Here is a 20,810-nt window from a genome sequence, read left to right as displayed (position 1 = left end):
CACTGGGTAAACAGATGCAGAGGAAAGTTAATTTTACTTCTCCCCATTTATTTCAGTATGTGAGATACATGTACACACAGACTGTGCCCCCTTTGCTTGCAGTGATTGCCGTGAGTGCCATCAAGACGGTCATCAAAATCATGTGAGTATACTTTTAGCTAGCTACACTTTTATCAAACATTAAATGTTATCAACAGTATGAGGTGCTAGAAGGAAAACGAAAACAAGAACAAAAATAAAACAAAAATATATTATGAAAAATTGCCTTTGACTGTGTATGCCTCTACGTGTCTATGTGTTTGTGAGTGACTTTTATATATATATATACATAAATATTAAACACTGTTGTAAAATATCATTAATATAGTTAATTAATGGTGATGAATTTCAATAAATTTCCCAAATTCTTGTTGGATTACCTTTTCAGCTAAATAAATTTCCCACACCTTTAAATATTGCTGATCCAATGAAAAACGTATCCTAGCTTTTCAGTGTTTTTCAGTAACAGTTTGGTAGATAACAGCAAAAATTAATTTGTATCCAGAGTCATGCAAATGTGATGGGCTGTAAAGAAATTTGACAAATAAATAAATAAATAAGCAATCGAGCAATGTTGCAAAAATTTTCTGGAAACTTGTGACTAAAGAAAATAACTAGTAGAGCATTGCTACTAATTGGTAACCAATTTGCTTGGATATTTTTTCACAAAAATCTAAATTAAAATTTATTCAATGATAGTTTGGTTTATCAGATCCACTTTCGGTAGATTTCAGATGCAGCAGACAGAATTTCCATCCAATCATCTTTTTGATATAGCTGGAATGTCCTGCTGAACAATCTGGATATAATAATTAAAACAAAATGCAAAAAGGACGTACTAATTTTTCCTTCTTTGCATTACTGGAAGTCGTTTGCATAATAATATAATTAATCAGATATGGTAAATTACACCATTCTCCTCCATTTATGCTATTATAGAAATAGTATAAATCAATACAAATTACATAATTTGCATTTAATAGGTATTTAGGAAAAACAAACATGCCAGCCCACGTATGATGCTTTAAATAAACTTTCACTGCATAATGTAGTGAAAGTTTAGAGTTTAGTGCCTCTTGGCGATTGCGTTCACACTCAATTCAATACCACAGAGAGTGCCAGTGAAATTCATCAAGCTTAATTCCCAGCCTAGCCTCTCAGGGTTTACTTTTAAAAATAAATATACTTAATATAAGAGTTCTGTATAATATTGAAAAGATGGACCAGATTTTAAATGAAAGCGAGATGCATTGATTTTCAGATGTTATTTATGGCCATAGTTGATGGGATCCTGTCAGCTTGCTGAACTCAATTCATTTGAAAGAAATTAGGGCTATGAGCAATCCTTTTCCATAATCATTTGGGTTTGCTTTGAATAACATGGCAAGTAAATTCGCTCAGAGATACATAAAACAATATTTTCTATGTTTTTAATATATAGATGAATAACTGGCTGTTCAATATGGTCATTAAGATTTCTGAAAATGTATTTTTCTTGGCTTTCTGTTTGATCTTAAGATTCTTCAAATGTGATAATGTACGGTAAATACTTTATCAGAGTTAATGTCTGATAATAATAATAATAATAATAATAATAATAATAATAATAATAATAATAATAATAATAATAATAATAATAATAATAATAATAATATTTTAATTTATAGACCGCCCTTCTTCCGAGGGACTCAGGGCGGTGAACAGCCAGTTAAAATACAAGAAAACAAACAATATTAAAAAACAACCCTTAAAAACTCATTCAATTGGCCAAAACTAAAACACAATTACACCCTATAAATTATTAAAAATTTAAAACCCCAATTAATCAAATTAAAAAAAATTTTTTTTAAAAATCAAGCCAGTCCAGCGAGACGGAACAAATAGGTTTTAAGTTCGCGGCGAAAGGTCCTAAGGTCAGACAATTGTCGGAGTCCAGGGGGAAGCTCATTCCACAGGGTAGGAGCCCCCACAGAGAAGGCCCTCCCTCTGGGGGCCGCCAGCCGACATTGTTTGGCTGACGGCACCCTAAGGAGTCCCTCTCTGTGAGAACGCACCGTTTTATCACATATGATAATAGCAACAATAATTTATTTAATAAATTATAACAATAGTTTGCTATGTCTATGAAGATTCTCAGTCATCCAGGTCACGATTGTCCCAAATATGCTTTTTTTTCAAGAGGCAACTGGACTTTCTGGTTTTTCTTTGAAGATGTTTCGCTTCTCATCCAAGAAGTTTCTTCAGCTCTCACCCCACCATCCAGCCAGAACTGAAGAAGCTTCTTGGATGAGAAGCGAAACGTCTTCAAAGCAAAACCAGAAATATATATACCAGAAATATATGACTATAAGGTAGTCCTTAACTTACAACTATTCATTTAGTGATCATTTGACGTTACAACGGCACTAAAAAAAGTGACATGACCGTTTTTCACACTTATGACCATTGCAGCTTCCCCATGGTCACGTGAGCAAAATGGCAGCTGACACATATTTATGACAGTTGCAGTATCTCTGTATCACCTGAAACCTTCTGACAAGCAAAGTCAATGGGGAAAGCTGGATTTGCTTAACGACCGTATTACTAACTTAACAACTGCAGTGATTCACTTAACAACTGTGGCAAGAAAGGTCATAAAATGGGGCAAAGCCTCTCCTTTCTTCTGGGTTACTTTTTATAATATTTCCCAGTATAGTCTGTTGGGTAGCTTTTGGATTCTTTGCCATCCAGGTACCCAAGTTTGACCCTGTTAGGGCAAAACATTATGATGCCCTCTTAATGTACTTCTTGTGATTCTGCTTCTCTTTATAGGATATGTACCATCATCACTGGAGGGAAGGAAACCTTCCATCAGGCTCACGTTGCAAAGTTTGTAAGAAAACCTGTGGCTCTTCTGACGTGCTCTCGGGAATGAGATGTGAATGGTGTGGCCTTCTGGTAAGTAGATTAAGGCTTAGGCAAGTCTCCAAGGAAACAAAGAATAAATATATTTAAAGGAAAGAAAGTTGTTCTCCAAAAGATCTTTAGCATAACTGTGCGAGACAAAACACAATGCCAATAGGTACATGAAACCGCACAGCATCTACTCTGGGAAACCATCATGTCCGTTGTAGTGGTCCCTAGATTAATAATAAAAATGTTTATTTAAATTCATAGAAGGTATTGGTACAATGCAAAGTTAGAGATTAAATGTTTGGCCTTCAAAGCAGAACATTTGTTCCTTCTGAATATCAGCATTAAATAGAAAACTGGAGTTTGGTTTGAAGGAGAGAAGTAACCCGTGATTATTTCCACCATTAAAACCTAGCGAGCAGAGGTGTGGGAATGGTCAGAAGAAATCAAGATGCTGACCACAAAGATGTGACTGAGCCTGATTCAGTCTGCCTGTTTTTCATGGCCGCCATCTTGGCCCTTTGGACCACATTCTGTGGATAATAATAATAATAATATTTTTATTTATAGACCGTCCTTCTCCCAAAGGACTCAGGGCGGTGTACAGCCACAAATAAAATACAGAAAGAAAACAACAATACAAAACTAAAAACAACCCTTAAAAAACCTATTTAATTTGGCTACTTATAGATAAAAATATTCCCTCTAAAATTTACTAAAAAATTTAAAACCCATAAATCAATTTAATAATATAAAATTTAAGCGAGTCCAGCAAGACGAAATAAGTAGGTTTTAAGTTCGCGGCGGAAGGTCCTAAGGTCAGGTATGTGTCGGAGTCCAGGGGGAAGCTCGTTCCACAGGGTAGGAGCCCCCACAGAGAAGGCCCTCCCCCTGGGGGCCGCCAGCCGACATTGCTTGGCTGACGGCACCCTGAGGAACCCCTCTCCGTGAGAGCGCACCGGTCGTTGGGAGATAGACATTGGGAGATATCTCTGTAGCGGAGAGAAAAGTATATGAGGAAGTTTTGGCAAGGTTTCAGCATACAGATGGTCCTCGTTTAATAACCACTCATTCAACAACTGTTCAAACTTAGAAAAGCACTGAAGGAGTACTACTTACGACCAGTCATTAAAGCTCTGGCTCTTTCAGTGCCCCATGATCATGGGTCTGTGATCCGGTCGCTCAATAACCAGCCCAGATTTCCGTGATCAGATAATTGTGTTTTGCAACCTTCCTGGGTGGCTTCCCACAAGCAAAATCAGCAGGGAGTTGGAAGTCCTCACTTAATGACCTGCAGTAATTCACCGAACAATGGTAACCAGGGCTTGCCAGAACTGCTATTGCTTAGCATTCCAGACATATGATTTTGCATTGCTTAGCAACTGAAATTCTAGCCCCAATTATCATCATTAAGCGAGGATATATATGTGTGTGCCTTATCCCTTTTCGCTTTTACTATTAAAAGCAGGCTATTAAAGTTTCACCTGAATTAAACTTGAAAGTTTTTTTTTTTCTATTCTGCTGTCAGAACTTGAAACCATCCAGGCACACAAAGTATCTTTTGCGCCGTGGAGACCAAGGAAGAGAAGACATGTGATTAATCTTTTACCTTAATTAGAAAACAAGATAGAAAAAATGCTAACAATCAGCAATGCAAAATTCCTGGATGTTCTGTTGGCTACTTATTAAATCAAATAAGCTTCAGAACTATTAGCATGGTGTCTGTGTGTGTAGTTAATAAATCTCTACAGATGGTAACATTTCTTCTAGTTAGATATACATGGGAAGGAGGGAGCCAGTTTGGTCTAATGCAGTAATGACTAACCTTTCCAGACCTCCAAAATGCAATGCGTGTTTGGGCCCCGCGCATGCGTGTGTGCACCGCCCCCTGCATGTGCTCAAGGCCCCCCCATTCGCTCTGCCCCCATATGCATGCAAGTCCCCCACATGCACCCCGTAAATGGACCCATGCATGCCCTCCCCCCGCCCCTGCACATGCATGCATGAGGTTCACCATCACGGGTCTAGTGGTTAAGGCAGCAGGCTAGAAACGGGAAGACTGTGAGTTCAAGTCCGGTCTTAACCACAAAAGCTAACTGGGTGACCTTGGGCCAGTCGTTTTCTCTCTCAGTCTAACTCACCTCACAGGGTTGTTGTGGGGAAAATAGGAGGAAAAAGGAGCATTAGATATGTTCGCCACCTTGGGTTGCTTGTAAAAACAATAAAGGAGGAATATTAATTTTTAAAAAGTTTTAAGAATAATAAAAAGTAAGACAGACTAAGAGAATTAGTTTGGTGTAATGAATAAAGTAACAGGCTAGAAACTAGGAAACTCTGAATTCTAATCCTTCCTTAGCCACAAAGCTGGCTAGGTGACTTTGGGCCAGTCACTCCCCCTCAGCCATAGGAAGTAAGCACTTTAAAAATGCTGCCAAAAGACCTGTAGGGACTTGTACAGTTGTTGCCAGGAATCAAGGCTGACTTGGAAACACATAGACGCTAATAAAAGAAGTCTGATATCATGAAGTAGAATCATAGAGCAAAAGTAAATTTTAAAAACCAGATAAATGTTAGTTGTTATTTCTGATGCTATCAGTACTTATTTTATAAAGGAACAGAAGCATTCTTGTGTTCATTCTTTGTAAGGGAAATCTGATTTTCCTAAGTATGAAATTTCTTCTTCCATTAAAACACTTTGTAGTTCTGAGTATATAGACACTCAAATTATCAAAGCTCACATATGGATCAGTGATGGGTTTCAAATTTTTTTACTACCAGTTCTGTGGGCGTGGCTTGGTGGGCATGGCAGGGGAAGGATATTGTAAAATCTCCATTCCTTCTCCAATCCAGGGGAAGGTTACTGCGCAATCCTCATTTCCTCCCGATCAGCTGGGACTTGGGAGGCAGAGAATAGATAGGGGTGGGGCCAGTCAGAATTTTTACTACCGGTTCTCCAAACTACTGAAAATTTCCATTACCTGTTCTCCAGAACTGGTCAGAACCTGCTGAAACCCACCTCTGATATGGATTTGGATTTGTGAGATATTAATAATGTCTGTAGTTACGGCTAAAAGAATGCTGAATCATATAGCATTGAAAATATAAGTGTTTTCATCTCTGCATAGCAGCTTTTTTGGGGAAAAAAGCATTAAGTTTGTCAACACTCCCACCATTCCTATGTTTTATCGCTGCCACTGTAGAATATCACAAACTACAGAAGTCGAAATGTAATGTTGCAACCTCTTGGCTATACCGACACAGCTTCTTGAGAACTTGATGTTGTGTTTTCTGTAGGCTCATGCCGCTTGCTGTGTGATTGTGCCTCCTGAGTGTACTTTTGGAAGATTAAGGAACATGATTCTTCCCCCCAGTTGTGTGCGATTATTTTGTCGGAACTTCAGTAAAATGCACTGCTTCCGAATATCAGAAAGCATACAAGCAGAGCCAGGTAAAATTCAGAAATTATGTTAAGCTATTCAGGACCATGTTAAACCATTTCATTATTGTTTTCTCTCTCTCTCTTTCTCTGTCTTTCTCTTGTATTCACATTATTATGAGTTATTGTTAAATAACATTATGACTTGATTTGGTCTGTTGCGGGTAGTCTTTGTATAATGACCATAATCAGGACTGGCAACTCGGTCATTAAGGAAAGCAATCGCTAAGTGGAACTGTTACTGTTTTTATGATCTTACTGCAGATTTCCTTCGCTTTATAGGCTTGCTAAAGCAGTAAACAGGGGTTCTGGTTAATTTTTTATCACCTTTGTAACGGCAAACAGTTGCTGACCATGGTAGTCGCAAAACGAGGACTACCTATAATAGGTTATCATCAGTGTAAATAGCTATTCTGGCAAGTGATTTGAGATTATTTTTCTTCCAAGGATTAAAAACATTGACAGGTTTGTAGGTTTCAAAAAAGTATGAGATGAAATGGCTTACCCAGTTCAAAATATCAGGAAACTGTGGTTTTGGGGGTTTATTTTGAACTCACTAAATATAAGAAAGCGCTTTAACCCTTTACTGGAAAAAGACGATGGTGACAGCAAACTAAACTAATATTTTGGCAAAGTAGTAAGCCATTATAAAATTTAAATTTTTAGCTTATCAAAAATTGTATGGTACAGCCTTCTTTCCCTGATGTCTTACACATAGATTGAAGCTATAGTTTCCACAACACACTTAATTACAAATTTGTAGTGGAAAAAAAGAGGCCATTATAGCACAACATGGGATAGATTTGGTGATCGGACAAATATGCAAACTTTTTTTTTTAATCCTGTGATTTATTTTGCTTGGGTTATCCTGAAAAACAACAACACTGTTCGGAGTCTAAAGCAATATTTTGCTGCCCTCTACAGTACATCTTAGACCAATATTTTCATTTTCAGGAAAATTTATTTATTTTATTTAGCAAATTTATATAGCTGCCAATCTCAGAAACCTGTCTTTGGATGGCATATTTAACACACACACACCCCAATTCAGTTGTGTCTGATTCTCAGAGACTTCCTGGAAAGGTCCCTGCAGCTTTCTTGGCAAGGTTTCAAATGGTTTGCTATTGCCTCCTTCTTAGGGTTGTGAGAGAGTGACTGGCCCAAGGCCACCCACAATTTAATTGTTTAATTACAACAAATATTAATAAAAAGCCAAGATACTTTCATTTTAGATTTTGGTGAATTGTCGCCCACCTATTTGTATTCTTTAAGCTATAAAGTAAGCATTTCCCAACATATTACAGATTTACCAACCACCTGTTTTCTTTTACCACCAACCAATTGTCAACAAACATCACTGTTTAAACCCATCAAGGTTGTTAACCATTGCATCTTAATTCCTGTTTTCTCCCAGTTCTTCTTCCTAGAATCCCCAGAATTTAACAAGGCTCCTCTGAGTGTGTTATAACCCTTTCTCCTGTATGGGAAACACTATTCTTTTTTTTTAAACAAGTTTTTATTGATTTTTAATCCCCCCCCCCACACACACAGTTTATGACAGAGTTGGCCACATCATATCTTATAGAATTTAATATATTCAAATATATTTTACTTAGTTACAATTTTTGCCAAAATATTCTTTTTTCATAATTTTTATCCATATCCTAATATTTCCTTGCTCATTTCACTAAGTCACATCTTCTTTCGCCCTCAAGTTCTAATTTCTCCATTTTTATTAATATTCGTTCTCCTTCATTCTTTTTTTAACTGTTTCAGTTTTTATCCTATTATATTTAAATATATTCGGGGTTGCCTTTCTACCATTTCATCTTTTCCTTTTCACAGCAATCCTTTCTTCTCCTTCTCACTCCTCTTATACTTCTTTCATCCTATCTACTTTCTCCTCTCCTCTCCTATTCCTTCTCTACTTCCCCTTCCTTTCTCCCCCTCCTCCCTACTTCCTCCCTTTCTAACCTTCTCTCTTACTCTTATTTCCCCTACCTTTCCTTATCTCCTCTTCCCTTTCTTCTTTCTCTCTCCCTCCTTCTCTCTTTCCATCTCTCTCCTTCTTTTTATCTCTCTCCATTGCTGTATTTATTTTCATTTCAATATTTCTGGTGTCCAGGCAACCCCGATTTTCTCATTTATTGAGTACATTTCTCAAACTTCCCCTCATATATTTTAGTTATTAACATTATCTTCATCTTATTCCATTTGTATCTTAATTAATACAACCTTCCACCTCTTTTCTTAAAGTTTTTGTTCACATTCAATAATTATTATTCTCTTCCAATAATACACATCATTTACTAACATTTCAATTTTATTCCCTTTTACATCTTAATTTCAATCATTTTCACTTATGAACCATACTATCTTTCACATTTCATCTGCTGGGCTATTTTTTTTTAAAACAATGTACTTCTTCTTTTTTGCCTTCTTTTCAATTTTATATCTTGACTTCAATTATTTTTTCCATTCTTTTATATATTTAAAATTTATTTCCTTACCATCAACTATAATTCTCTCTCATTCCATGCATTCTCAGACACAAAAAGAAAAAGAAAACATATATCCCATTAATAATAATAACAGAATTGGAAAGGACCTTGGAGGCCTTCTAGTCCAACCCCCTGCCCAGGCAGGAAACCCTACACCATTATATCTTCCACATTTCATCTACTTCTCCATTTTACATTAAACAGTATATTCCTTCCTTTTTACTCCCTTCATTCACTTCATTTCAACCTTTCTTACTACCCTTTTACAATAATCAATAAAACAATTTTTCTAATTTCCATCATTCCTAAAAATTTCTACAACTATTTTAATTTCTTTTCTACTATTCATTTTTCTCCTCCTTTTAACCATTTTCTTTCAGTCTCTCCAAAATTCAATCTCTTAATATTTTTCTCCCTTTCTCCCATTCTCTTATCTTTTTCTTTCTCTCTTTCTTGTATCTTCTTTTCCACCTCCTTTCTCTAACTTTTACTCTTTTAATTTCCCCCTTCAATTTTTCTCCTTTTCCTCCTCTTCTCTTTATTCTGTCGCTGCCAATCCCAGTGTAATCATCTATTTTTTTTACTCTTTTAATTTTTCCCCTCAATCTTTTCTTCTTTTCTTTTTTCCCTTTCTTTTTTAAAGTATCCTTTCCCCTGTCCATTTCTATTCTTTCACTATCAATTCCAATATAATCATCTGTATTTTTATCCTCACTCATTTCTTTTTCAGCATTATTTTTTTGTTCCTCTTGTTTCCTCATAATTTCTTCATAATTTCTTTTTTTTTTTTAAGCCACAGCTCTGCTTGTCCTGAGGGACGCCCTGAGTCCCTCGGGAGATAGGGCGGTATAAAAATGTGATTAAATAAATAAAATAAAATAAATATTTCCCTTAAAGGATTCTTGTACCATTTGAAGCATCTCCCATAGTTTCTCATACTCATCCTCCCAACTCTCCATATTCTCAATATAAGGAGAAAGGCTTTTTAAATTTATTTATTTTAACTTATGTATAGTTCAAATTCAAGTCCAAAATATTGTCTCTTTTTTTTTCTTTTCCCCTTTTTTCTATTTCCAAATGCAAGCCAATTCAGATGTTTTTTTCTAAGTCGTTCTAGTTCAAGTCTTTGATCTTTCCAGCCTTTTGAAACTGTGCCACAGCTGTTTAAACAAGTACTCCTTCAGTCTTTCTCTTTTTCTTGGTAGCCTAAGCAATGCAATGTTATTTTTTTCCTCTCCAGCAATGTTTCTCTCCAATCCACAAATCCCAGCAACAAAATGTCACTCATTAATCCACCAAAATAATTTCTTTGTCTTCCTCAATTAAATCCTTTTGTTAGTAAAAGATGCTTTCTCTCAATTTTCTTCTCCTTTTAATATTTATATTTTCTTCTAAAACCAATTTTAAATTCAGATGGAACGTTATTTCTTTTAGGTTTTTTTTTTATAAATCCTCTTTGCTGTTTGTTTCCTCTCACTTTAAGTTTCTGCGTGCCAATTAGCCGCTAACTTCAAACCGGAAAATCTTTTCAGCTTTAAAAGTTTTTTCTTCTTACCTGCGAGTTGGCTGATCGTTCGCCCAGTAACAATACTCTGTTCAAATGTCCGCTTCTGTTCAATCTTTTTGTGTGGCTGCAGGGAATTCGCAACTTCCCTGTTTGCGCCGGCCAGTGCCTTCTTTCTTTGCTGTCCCTCCAGGACATCTGTGGTCCATTAAGGACCCCCAAAACAATCGGTCTTCCCGGAGCCCCGGGGTTCACGTTGTCTCGTCGCGACACTGGTCACGCCTCTCCGGGAAACACTATTCTATGAGGAGCTAAACCAATTGATAGTGTCAGCTTTGTCCATCAGCTAAGAGAAGGAATGACAGAACCTGGGGATGGAATCAAAAGAGGAGCAAGTCCGACCTTTCTTGAGCCCCATTGACCCTTATTTAGCACGAAAGTAGGGCTAAAGTAGATTCTTGTATTTAAGCATGAGTAGTAAAAAAATAAAATCAGTTTCATTGGAACTTCACCTGTGATCCAGGTCTTTTGCACCTGACATCAGCTGCCTAACCAAAAACACGTATTTTAAGTTTTTCCATGGATTCAGGAACTCCAATAGGAAGCCGAATATAGGTGGCTGCAGTATCATTTTCTTCTTCATAAAAATAATAAATATAATGTAATACATTTGTGCCAGGTTCTTTGATTCAGGAGCAGAATGTTCCAGGGTTAATGAAGTTTGCACATCTCTGCTATGAAACTGTTTCATTGTGGCTATAGGGATCTTTAATCCCCCAAGGGCATAAATGTCATTAGTATCCTGATTCAGCACTCTTCATTATGCCATAGATTATTTCAATGCAAGAAGAGCAATATTGGAGCCTGCTTTTTTCTGAATACTGTAGTATCCTTAAAACAATACATTATCCTCCATATAAAATGCCTTTCCCGATTTTTCTTTCGACAGATGATGACGATGATGTTGATAGTTCAGCACAATCATCATTAAAAGAATCCCAGGTTTCAGCAGATTCAAGTAAGTGGCATTTGATATTAAGTACATATTCTCTCCAGAGCTCAAAGGTTTATACACAGATAATGTGCAGTTTTTTTATTGTGCAAAATGTTCAGTCCAAAAGACTGTCAAGAAGTTGGTGTAGAGTAGGGGTATCAAACTCGCAAGCCAGATGTATCACGTGCTGGCCACACCCATCCCCGCTTTAGCGAAGGGAAAAAAATTGCGATACATCCCATGATGACAATGTGACACCGCGTGTTTGATACCCCTGGTGTAGAAAGCCAGGAGGATGATCTTGCAGAAATATTCAGGAACCCTCCTTACCTGAGCAAAAAGGGATGAAGCACCCTTTAAAATCCAAATAAAGATATAACATTTGGAAGTTGTTCAGGGAGATGCCTCCTTGATTTACTGAAGTATAAGAAGGAGAAGGAACAACACAGTCTGACTTGTTAGACTTTGTTATTAGAGCCAGTCTTAATGAACATTTTAGCCTTTTTTAGAGATGATTTCCTCATATGGCCTACTAGCACAGCTGAAAGCTAGCCAGTTCTTCTTGTAATTGACAATATTGTTTTTAAACAAATGATTAATTCAAGCTGTTTTCGTGATTCAGCCCTTTAAAGTGTCTGCAGTGCAGCTACTTTGAAATATTACGGTAGCTTTTTATTATTGAATATTTAAAAATATGTAACACAAGGTTATAACTGCTAAATTAACCTAATGTCATAACTATAAAATGACATATGAAAAGAAATCCGCTGCTCTCTCTATTGAATTAAATATCTGTATTCATTGTGGTTGATTATAGTTTCAGTGTGATTTAAAAAGCAGATTTTTTTTTTTACATAAAATAATCCTCAGGATATTACAGATCTCATTGCCTTTTGCATTGTCAAGTTTAAGAGCTCCTTACTATTTTGTTAGCTTATTTATTGTACTTTTTAATATAACTGTTATTAACAATGTTTTTCTACAGAGTAAAAACAATATAAATTTTGAGTTAAAGAGAAATAGAGAAAAGTAATAGAAAAGTGATAAAGAAATATAGAAAAAAGCAGTGGTGGGATTCAAATAATTTAACAACCGGTTCCCTGCCCTAATTATTTCTTCCAACAACCAGTTTGCCAAACTGCTTAGGAAGTTAACAACCGGTTCTCCTTAAGTGGTGTGAACTGGCTGAATCCCACTACTGGAAAAAAGTAGAAAAGAAACGAAAAAAGAATAACAAAGAAGTGACTTCTGGTCTTCTTAACAGCAGTTATAGGAACTTTTATATATTTCCCTCCCCCCTCTTACATCAAAGTTTCCTTCTTTCCATAATGTAACCTTTCTAGTCTACCGTCGATAAAATCATCAGTTCATTTTCTTTTTTCAGCAAAAAGTCCCTAAGGGGGGCTGTCCAGTTTTTAATAAATGTAGTAGCTGATCTTTCTCTAAGCAAACCATTTTGCTGCCTCTGCTAGACTTCTGTACCAAACCTCCATTCTGGGTATTTTAGAATCTTCACACAGCAATGATCCTATATAAAAACAATCTGCAATGGCCTTTTTTCTAGTTGTCTGTGCATTAATCCCTATTAAGAAGTTCTTGGTTCAGTTGAATCTTTCTTTGTCTCCATAATTCTGTGTATTACCAAATGTATTTGAATTCAAAACGTTCTGGCTTTTTTACAAGTCCATTAACTGGGATAACCTGACCCTTCATGTTGTCCGCATACTGTACATTTGAAGTATTTTTTCGCACAATAATTTTTTTCTGGAGTCATATACCAATGGTGCATCATTTTATAAAAAATTCTCCTTTAGATTATAATGTGAATTTCAGTCCTTTCAGCTGCATTTTCCCATTGTTCCAACAATGTACTGCACCCTTTCACATGTTCATTTTCCATTTCGAATTTCAGCAAGAGTCCATACATTTTGGCAATTACATGTATCATCATTTGTACATAATTCAAATTCTGTTTTCTAGTGCTCAGTTCCAAATGTCCTGTTATCTACCTTAAATCTTTCTCTTAACTTTTATTTGTTGTACTTTTCAGTCATGAGGTCTCCAAGAATGGTTTAAAATGCTTGCATTAGGGAAGTTTTGATTTAAGGACAGGGATCACATTTTCCTTTCTCCAATAGCCTTCCTGTTGATTTCAGAATCTTTTCATGCACTAGATCAGGGGTCAGCAACCTGGAGCCACATGTGGCTTTTTTATCCCTCTGCTGTGGCTTCCTGTTGCTGGTCAGTTCCTCAATTGATAGGGCTTTCGGTTAGGACAGGTAGATGAAACAGGACTCCGTGCTAGGAGCAGACTCTGTGTTGGGGGAACCAGATTTCTGTTTGGCAAAAGAAAATGGATGCCATGCTAGGTGGAGACTCTATGGTGGGGGAACTGGACTTCCGGTCGGCTCCAGAATTGAATGGGGGGCTTCTAGTTAGGACCTTTGTGGCTCTTTGAGTGTTTAAAGTTGCCGACCCCTGCACTAGATACAGAGATAGTCCTCTGAGCTTTTCATGCTGAAGATAAAATATTTGAAAGTTCATCTTGACTTCCCACATTAGAATATTTGGTGTTTTGCATTCTAAACAACTATCCCTCCTCCGCATGAAATATTTTCTGCTAGGGCACGGGAGATGCCGTGTGTTTCATTGGATTCTGAAGCATTGCTTGAAGTTAAATCCAAAATATTCGATGTAGGATGCATGGTGCTATTTTCTACCATGTGTTCTCTACCATGAAGTCTGATTGCATTCAATAGGTGTTCCTGAATAAGGGTGTATAAAATCTGGGATAATTGTAGGATCTAATGATTTTCTTTCTAATTTCGTAATCATCTGGATTTTGGACAGTTCTTTCTTCTCCTGAAATCAGCTGTAGATTTTTTGGCTGAAGTATAAATCTAAAGCTATCTTAACTAGGGGAGAAGTTTGTCATAAGTTGTTGGAGAACAAAGTCCGATTTTATGAAATCAGGTTGTGTTCTCCGACAACTTATATTTAAAAAGCAGCTACTTAACCAACATGTTTTTGAGAGTTTTTCAATACCTTTAGGTTATACTGAATATTTGGCAGGATTTAGTATACAGATTTTTTAACATCATTAAAATTTTCAGAAGTAGGACACAAAGTAACAGAATCTCATGGATTGAGCCCTAAAACATTGTGAAGCCTCCATTAAGAAAGATTCAAGATTTTCATTGCTGATTCATAGTATGTTTTATTAATTTTGTTTTATATTTATATGAACATTTTGTGCACTTGCTAATTGGTTTTAGTTTTTAAATTCTATATGTTTCTGTTATCAGAGAATTCCAGACAATTTAAAAATTTCAAATTACAGTTTTGGAGGGTTATTTTACTTGTATCAATATTTGTTTCACTCTTGGGACCTCATAAACTTTGTTCCCTGAGCTATAAAATGAAATTCATAGCACGGAGTGCTGAAGATCATATTAGTTTTGTCAGTTTTATACGCTTTTTAAAATTGTGCTGTGACTCATTTTTTGCTGGATAATAAGAAAATTATTACTGCCTTAGGATGATGAAAATGAAGCAAACATTGTCTATAAATGGAAAGTGGGTATGACTGTGGATGTGATTTTTGTGGCCCATTTGAATGGAGGCTTATGTAGAAATGGACTTTAGCATTATGGCATTGACTTATGAAGCCTGGTACAGTGGTTAGAATGCAGTATTGCAGGCTAACTCTGCCCACTGCCAAGAGTTCGATCCTGATGAGGTTCAAGGTTGAGTTAGCCTTCCTGTGTCAACCTTCTGAGGTTGGTAAACTAAGGACCCAGATTGTTGGAGGGCAATATGCTGACTCTGTAAACTGCCCAGAGAGTACTGTAAAGCACTATGGGGCGGTATATAAGTCTTATATGCTGTTGCTATGAAGGCTGGCACTCTTGTACATCCGTAAATCACGGTTTTGGGTAATTAGCATTGGTTCTCAAGATCTGTTTGGATTCAGATTTTGCTAGAGCATCCAGGATTATAAAGGAAAAGGTAACAATGCAATTTTTAAGTTTTTAGAGTAATGAAATCCACGTGTCTTTAAGTCCACATGTCCTAAAGTTGCCAAGGTTCAGAAACACTCACTGCATTAGAGGACTTCTGGGTGATGACTATCTAGCTTCTGAGTAGAAATTGGTAGGTCTTAAATATAATTTTATTTAATTCCCTGACCAGTGGATGATTCACTAGAACAGGAGTGTCAAACTCAATTTCATTGAGGGCCGCGTCAGGGCTGTGTTTGAGCTCGGGGGGCTGGGGTGGGTTTGGCCAGAGTGGATGTGGCCAGCTTGACATCACTCGTGTCGGGGGCGCTGGTGGTGGCCTGAGCGCTCTGCCAGCAAAATGGACTCCTGAGCTCTGTTTTCAGCTGTGACCGCTTCCTGTAACCCTCTGCCAGTGAAAATGGAGCTCGGGAGCTGCAGCCCTCCTGAGCTCCGTTTTTGCTGGCAGAGGCACCATGGGCCGGTCCTTTACTGTTTCCAAGGGAGCTCTATGGGCCAAATCTAAGCACTCCATGGGCTGGATCTGGCCCACAGGCCTTGACTTTGACACCCCTGCGCTAGAGCAACGTTTCTCAATGGGAACCTCAAGACGTATGGATTACAACCATCAGAATTCTGGGAACTGAAGTTAATTGACATATCTTAACGTTGCCAAGGTTGAGAAACACTGCACTAGAGAACCTCTGACTGATGACTTATCTAGCTTTTGATTAAAGAGCTGCAGCAAAGGAGAACTCTTCATGTGGTAATCTATACTACTGGATGACAGCTAGTACAGTCTGATAGCTCATGAGTGGAAGAGAAAATGTTTTTAAAATGAATCTGAGAAATTCTTGCTTATTTCTTTCAGATCAGACGTTACTCAATGTAGTCTCTTTGATCAGTGTAAATAATAGAACTGCAATCACAATCCATTAATATAGCAATTAAGCATTAACCTTTCGAATGCCTCAGCAATTTGGAGGTCTATGCTACTTAACTGTATTTCTTTTGTTACACATTAGAATACTTGTTTTTGTTTTAGGTAAACAAATATTAAAAATATATGATGGGAATGATGCAGTAAAACGTAATCAGTATCGTCTTATCACAGTTCCGAGGATTGCAAAAAATGAAGAAGTTGTGGTAAGAATGCCAACAGACCAAACTGTTTATTGAAAATGCTGAAGAATTTAATTCTGTTTGTAAGAGAGACTAATAATTTGGTTCAAGGGTTATTCTTTTATTGCAAAACAGTAACCAGTGAGAAAGTAACTAGTAGCTGGTATAGTACTGACATAGATATGTTTTTTTAAGTTTTATCTTAATTTTCAGTATATTTTACAGTCTTTGCCATATGCGTAATGCTGCTACTTGTATTTTGAGTTTTGATTGACTCTAAATAGAGAATCAACATTTGGAGGTTATTAAGTTATGTCTACTTAATGGGAGGAGACATTGGCTGCCAATGGTCACTATACCAATGAAGGAGATTAAGTGAAGCTTTTGCGAAGTTGACTGGACAGATCCATGTTGATTTCTTAATAAATTTAGGAAAATAGATCACTATTGTTTTTTCTGGAATGTCATTGCAATTTCTCAATCTATTCTGAGACCTTGGAATGTCTGAATAATCTCCCATCCCGGGGCTAACCGGGTCTTATCCCACTAAATAAGAACAATCTAGGATGGGTTATATTGGTAATTGGAATACATGATGATGCATTATGATAGAACTTGCCAATCTTGAGTAAAGATTAGAATTTCATACTTTTTTCATACTTATCACGAAACTTCTCAGGGGAAATGTAACTGCTGATTGGAATTTGACATAAGTGAGGGCTGTACCACCATTCCATTCAGGCGTATTTTTTTGATTTTTTTAAAAAACAAGGATTTACTGTTGTAGGAGGCTGCACTGAGGGCATACTACATCAGTGATGATCAACAAGATTACGAACTTCAGACATTCACTCAGCAGGCCTTGTTTTGTGACGACATCATTAATAGGAACGATACGACTGAAGAGGCGCAGCCGGGATCTGTCTTTCGAGAAGCTGTTCCTGAGGCGTGGGTTATCAGAGCTAAACCTAAAGAGAATGAAGTCATAAAGATTTATCCCGGCTGGCTGAAGTGAGTCATCATTTTCTCAGCAAATTCCAATTCTACTCTTCTTGTATATTTATTTACTCAAAAGAGATGATCAAGGGTCTGTTGAAAAAAATCAACAGACTAGGTAGCATGGTCAGGTCAACCTTAGGTTAGTTACTAAATCCATCTGAAACCGGTTTTTGAAGGAATATCTGTTCTGGGAAAAGAAGAAAGAGAATACAATTAACGGGAGTGCGGTACGGGGAAGAAAGAATTGGAAAGGGAAGGGAAAGAGAGAAAGAAAGAAAGAGAGAGAGAAGCCCTGTCCATACATAACATGGATTAAATTCTTCAAACTAATCTTCAGGCTAATCTTCAAAGGCATCCATGCCTTGCAGCAACAAATTACTGCAGTCTTATCTAGCTTCTGTATAGACCTCTTCTTTTAGCAGCTGCTTCTATATTTACCAGGGAATGCAAGAGTACCTCCCTCCCTCAATTCATAGATCCCTCTTGTATAAACGATACAAGAAGGTTCAAGTTGAAGTCTTCCTTCAACTCTGTACCTAGGGACTGTCTGAACATATCCATGTGTCTTGTTTGATAAGATTTTTTGTTGGCTTCCTGTCCAAGTATTAATAAAGTCAGACAGAAGTTGCCAGCTACTACTATGACATGATATCAAAGTACTGAGGTATTTATGCTACAGTGTCAACCTTATACATAAACAAACAACTTAAAGAGTTGGTTAAGTACACCCGACATCGCATTATTTTAACACCATTAGGGATATGGAAAGCACTTGTCTTTTTCTTTTGTATGGTTTAATAATAGCAAAATTGAGATTAATTTGTAGATCCACATTGGTGGGATTGAAAAAAGAGTGCCCCCCCTCCAGTCACATTCATTGAGGCTACAACCATTATATTGTTGACTCAGTTTTTTGGGATGTTAAATAAAAAGCCTTTGCCCAATCCTTGGAATCAATCTCTCCATATCGAATCATCAGAATTTGGTGATAAAGCTAAATGGCCCTGAATTTTCAGAAAATTCTTTGGGGATTTATTTATGGTTTTTATTTATTTATTTATTTGTATCTTGTCTTTATTATTTTTACAAATAACTCGAGGTGGTGGACATATACAACAACACACCATCCTCCTACTGTCCCACCACAACAATGCTGTCAGGGGTGGGTTGGGTAGAGAAAAAAAAATGAGAGAGAGAGAGTGGGAGAGAGAGGGATAGATAGAGAGAGAGATTGGTCCAAAGTCATCCAGCTGGCTTTAATAGCTAAGGTGGGACTTGAACTCACAGTCTTCTGATCGTGTTGGCACAATTTCCATGTGTAGAAATGCAAACAGCTTACTCTCTTGCAATCTCATCCTTTCCAATCTCTCTGCTCTGCGAGCAACGGCCCATGAATCAGGCACAGGTCAACACATACTGACTATAGTGGCCATCATGTGACAGAGGTATGCTCCAAAGGTCATAAATGAGCATATATTAAGCACAAAGTTATTTTTTTAAGCAATGTTGTAATTTCAAACAGTTACCGAATGAGTGGTTGGTAAACAAGGGCTACTTGTACCTTATCTAAAGAATGGATAGGTGCTATGTGTGAATTGTCAACATTTTAATTAGTTTAGAATGTTTTTTTTACAAAGGTGAAAAGAAGAACATATTTATGCTTTGTTTCTCTCCCTTCCCACCTTGCTGAGTGGAGAGATTGAAGAGGAAGGGATTTCAAGAGAGTACTGCAGGCTGTTTGTTTGCATAGTGCACTTGCAGCTCCTAGCCCTGGCTCTGTTATGATCATATTGCTTTTGATGCTTACAACACAGTAACCAGGCACTTGAGCATTCCAAAGTGCAAGGAAGTGGTTAGTAGGCAAACAAAAACTGAAAGCATGAAACTAAGTTCTCTTATCTCTTTCTAGCCAGATAGCTCAGTCACACTAACAGGATTTTCCACTTAGGGTCTGCTTTGCTTAGTGGCAGAGTTACTGGTATCAATGTGGGTTGTTAAGGAAATACTTTCGGTATAGATATCTCCGTTGTTGTATGCTTTTCTTTTAGCCAATCTCAAAGTTCACAGCACTTGATGTCAAAATATTAGGGATATAGCCAAAAAGAACAAATGCATGTTTATGTGGACAACCACTGAGAAGACCTTGGAGGAAATAGGCAGTGAGAGTTGCAAAAGCAAAAACAAGTTTGAAGTCCTGGGAAATGAGAAAATCATGAAAAAAGCATCTTAGATTGGCTCTGATATATCTCCCTGAGGTATGAGAAGGAGGGAAAACACCATCAGGTTGACAAAAATTAATTACAATAGTCTATCACAGTAAAATATAGTTCTAGTCATACTGTAGAATCTATTCCCTGACCTAGGCTGCCTCGAAGGGCTGACACTTTAACACGTAGCCATTGATGCAGAATCATATCAATTATATCCTGTTGATTTCATTCTCAAAATATGGCAAAGTACATATTTTGGGCAGAGTCCAAGACATATGAATGAGTATTCCAGCTACTCAGTTGTGTCTCCAACAGCAAGAAGGTTATTACTGATTAGATTGTCTCTGAGCTGTCCAGTCTCAATAAAGCATGTATTATTATACTGTCCTCATTTTAAGCTAGTTGGAAATTAATTACGTTACATAATTACATCGTCACATTACTTGAAGGAATCTTGTATGGAGTTACCTAAATAGGATGTCCAAGTAATATGTTGAATGGGGTGATAATTCGTAAATGTGATCTTATTTTCTGTAAGACAAGTTGTCTTACTTTCTGTTGATACGGGATTGAATCTGTGTACGTCAGAATAAAAATTTTAAAAAATGATAACAACGTGCAACTACAATTGAGCCCAAAATTTCCATTGCTAAACATGACAACTGTTAAGTGAACTTTGCCCCATTTTACAGCCTTTCTTGCCGCAGGTGTTAAGCAAATCACTGCAGTTGTTAAGTTAGTAACATGGTTGTTAAGCAAATCCAGCTTCCCCCACTGACTTTGTTTGTGAGAAGGTCGCAGAAGGTGATCCCATGACCCCGGGACACTGCAACTGTCATAAATAAATGCCAGTTGGCAGGTGTCCAAATTTTAATCACGTGACCATGGGGATGCTGCAGTGGTCGTAAGTGCGAAAAAAAGTCAAACAGAGTTCCAGATCGCTTCCAACTGTTGTACGGTTGATTTAGAAGGCAGGTATTGAAAACAAGTATTTGTTTTGGACAATATGTAGTTGGAGTGTTATAAATTCAGGACTCTTAGACTGATTATTCAGTCTGATAATAAATATGACGTCGTCTTTTCCACCTGATGTTTCTTCTTTAATGATTTACTTA

General features: G+C 37.1%; 1 protein-coding gene across 2 annotated transcripts in view; it reads left to right on the top strand.

Moving 5' to 3' along the window:
- DGKQ (diacylglycerol kinase theta) overlaps positions 1-20,810 on the top strand; it is a 104,175-nt gene that overhangs the window by 40,374 nt on the left and 42,991 nt on the right. For both annotated transcript variants that reach the window (XM_058166937.1, XM_058166936.1), the window contains exons 4-9: positions 57-142; positions 2,851-2,976; positions 6,226-6,379; positions 11,322-11,390; positions 16,410-16,510; positions 17,274-17,497. In XM_058166937.1, coding sequence (XP_058022920.1) covers positions 57-142; positions 2,851-2,976; positions 6,226-6,379; positions 11,322-11,390; positions 16,410-16,510; positions 17,274-17,497 — 760 coding nt within the window. The remainder of the gene's footprint in view (positions 1-56; positions 143-2,850; positions 2,977-6,225; positions 6,380-11,321; positions 11,391-16,409; positions 16,511-17,273; positions 17,498-20,810) is intronic.

Source organism: Ahaetulla prasina, chromosome 2 (genome assembly GCF_028640845.1).
Source record: "Ahaetulla prasina isolate Xishuangbanna chromosome 2, ASM2864084v1, whole genome shotgun sequence".
Lineage (NCBI taxonomy): Eukaryota > Metazoa > Chordata > Lepidosauria > Squamata > Colubridae > Ahaetulla > Ahaetulla prasina.
This window is presented reverse-complemented; position numbering and strand designations above follow the sequence as displayed.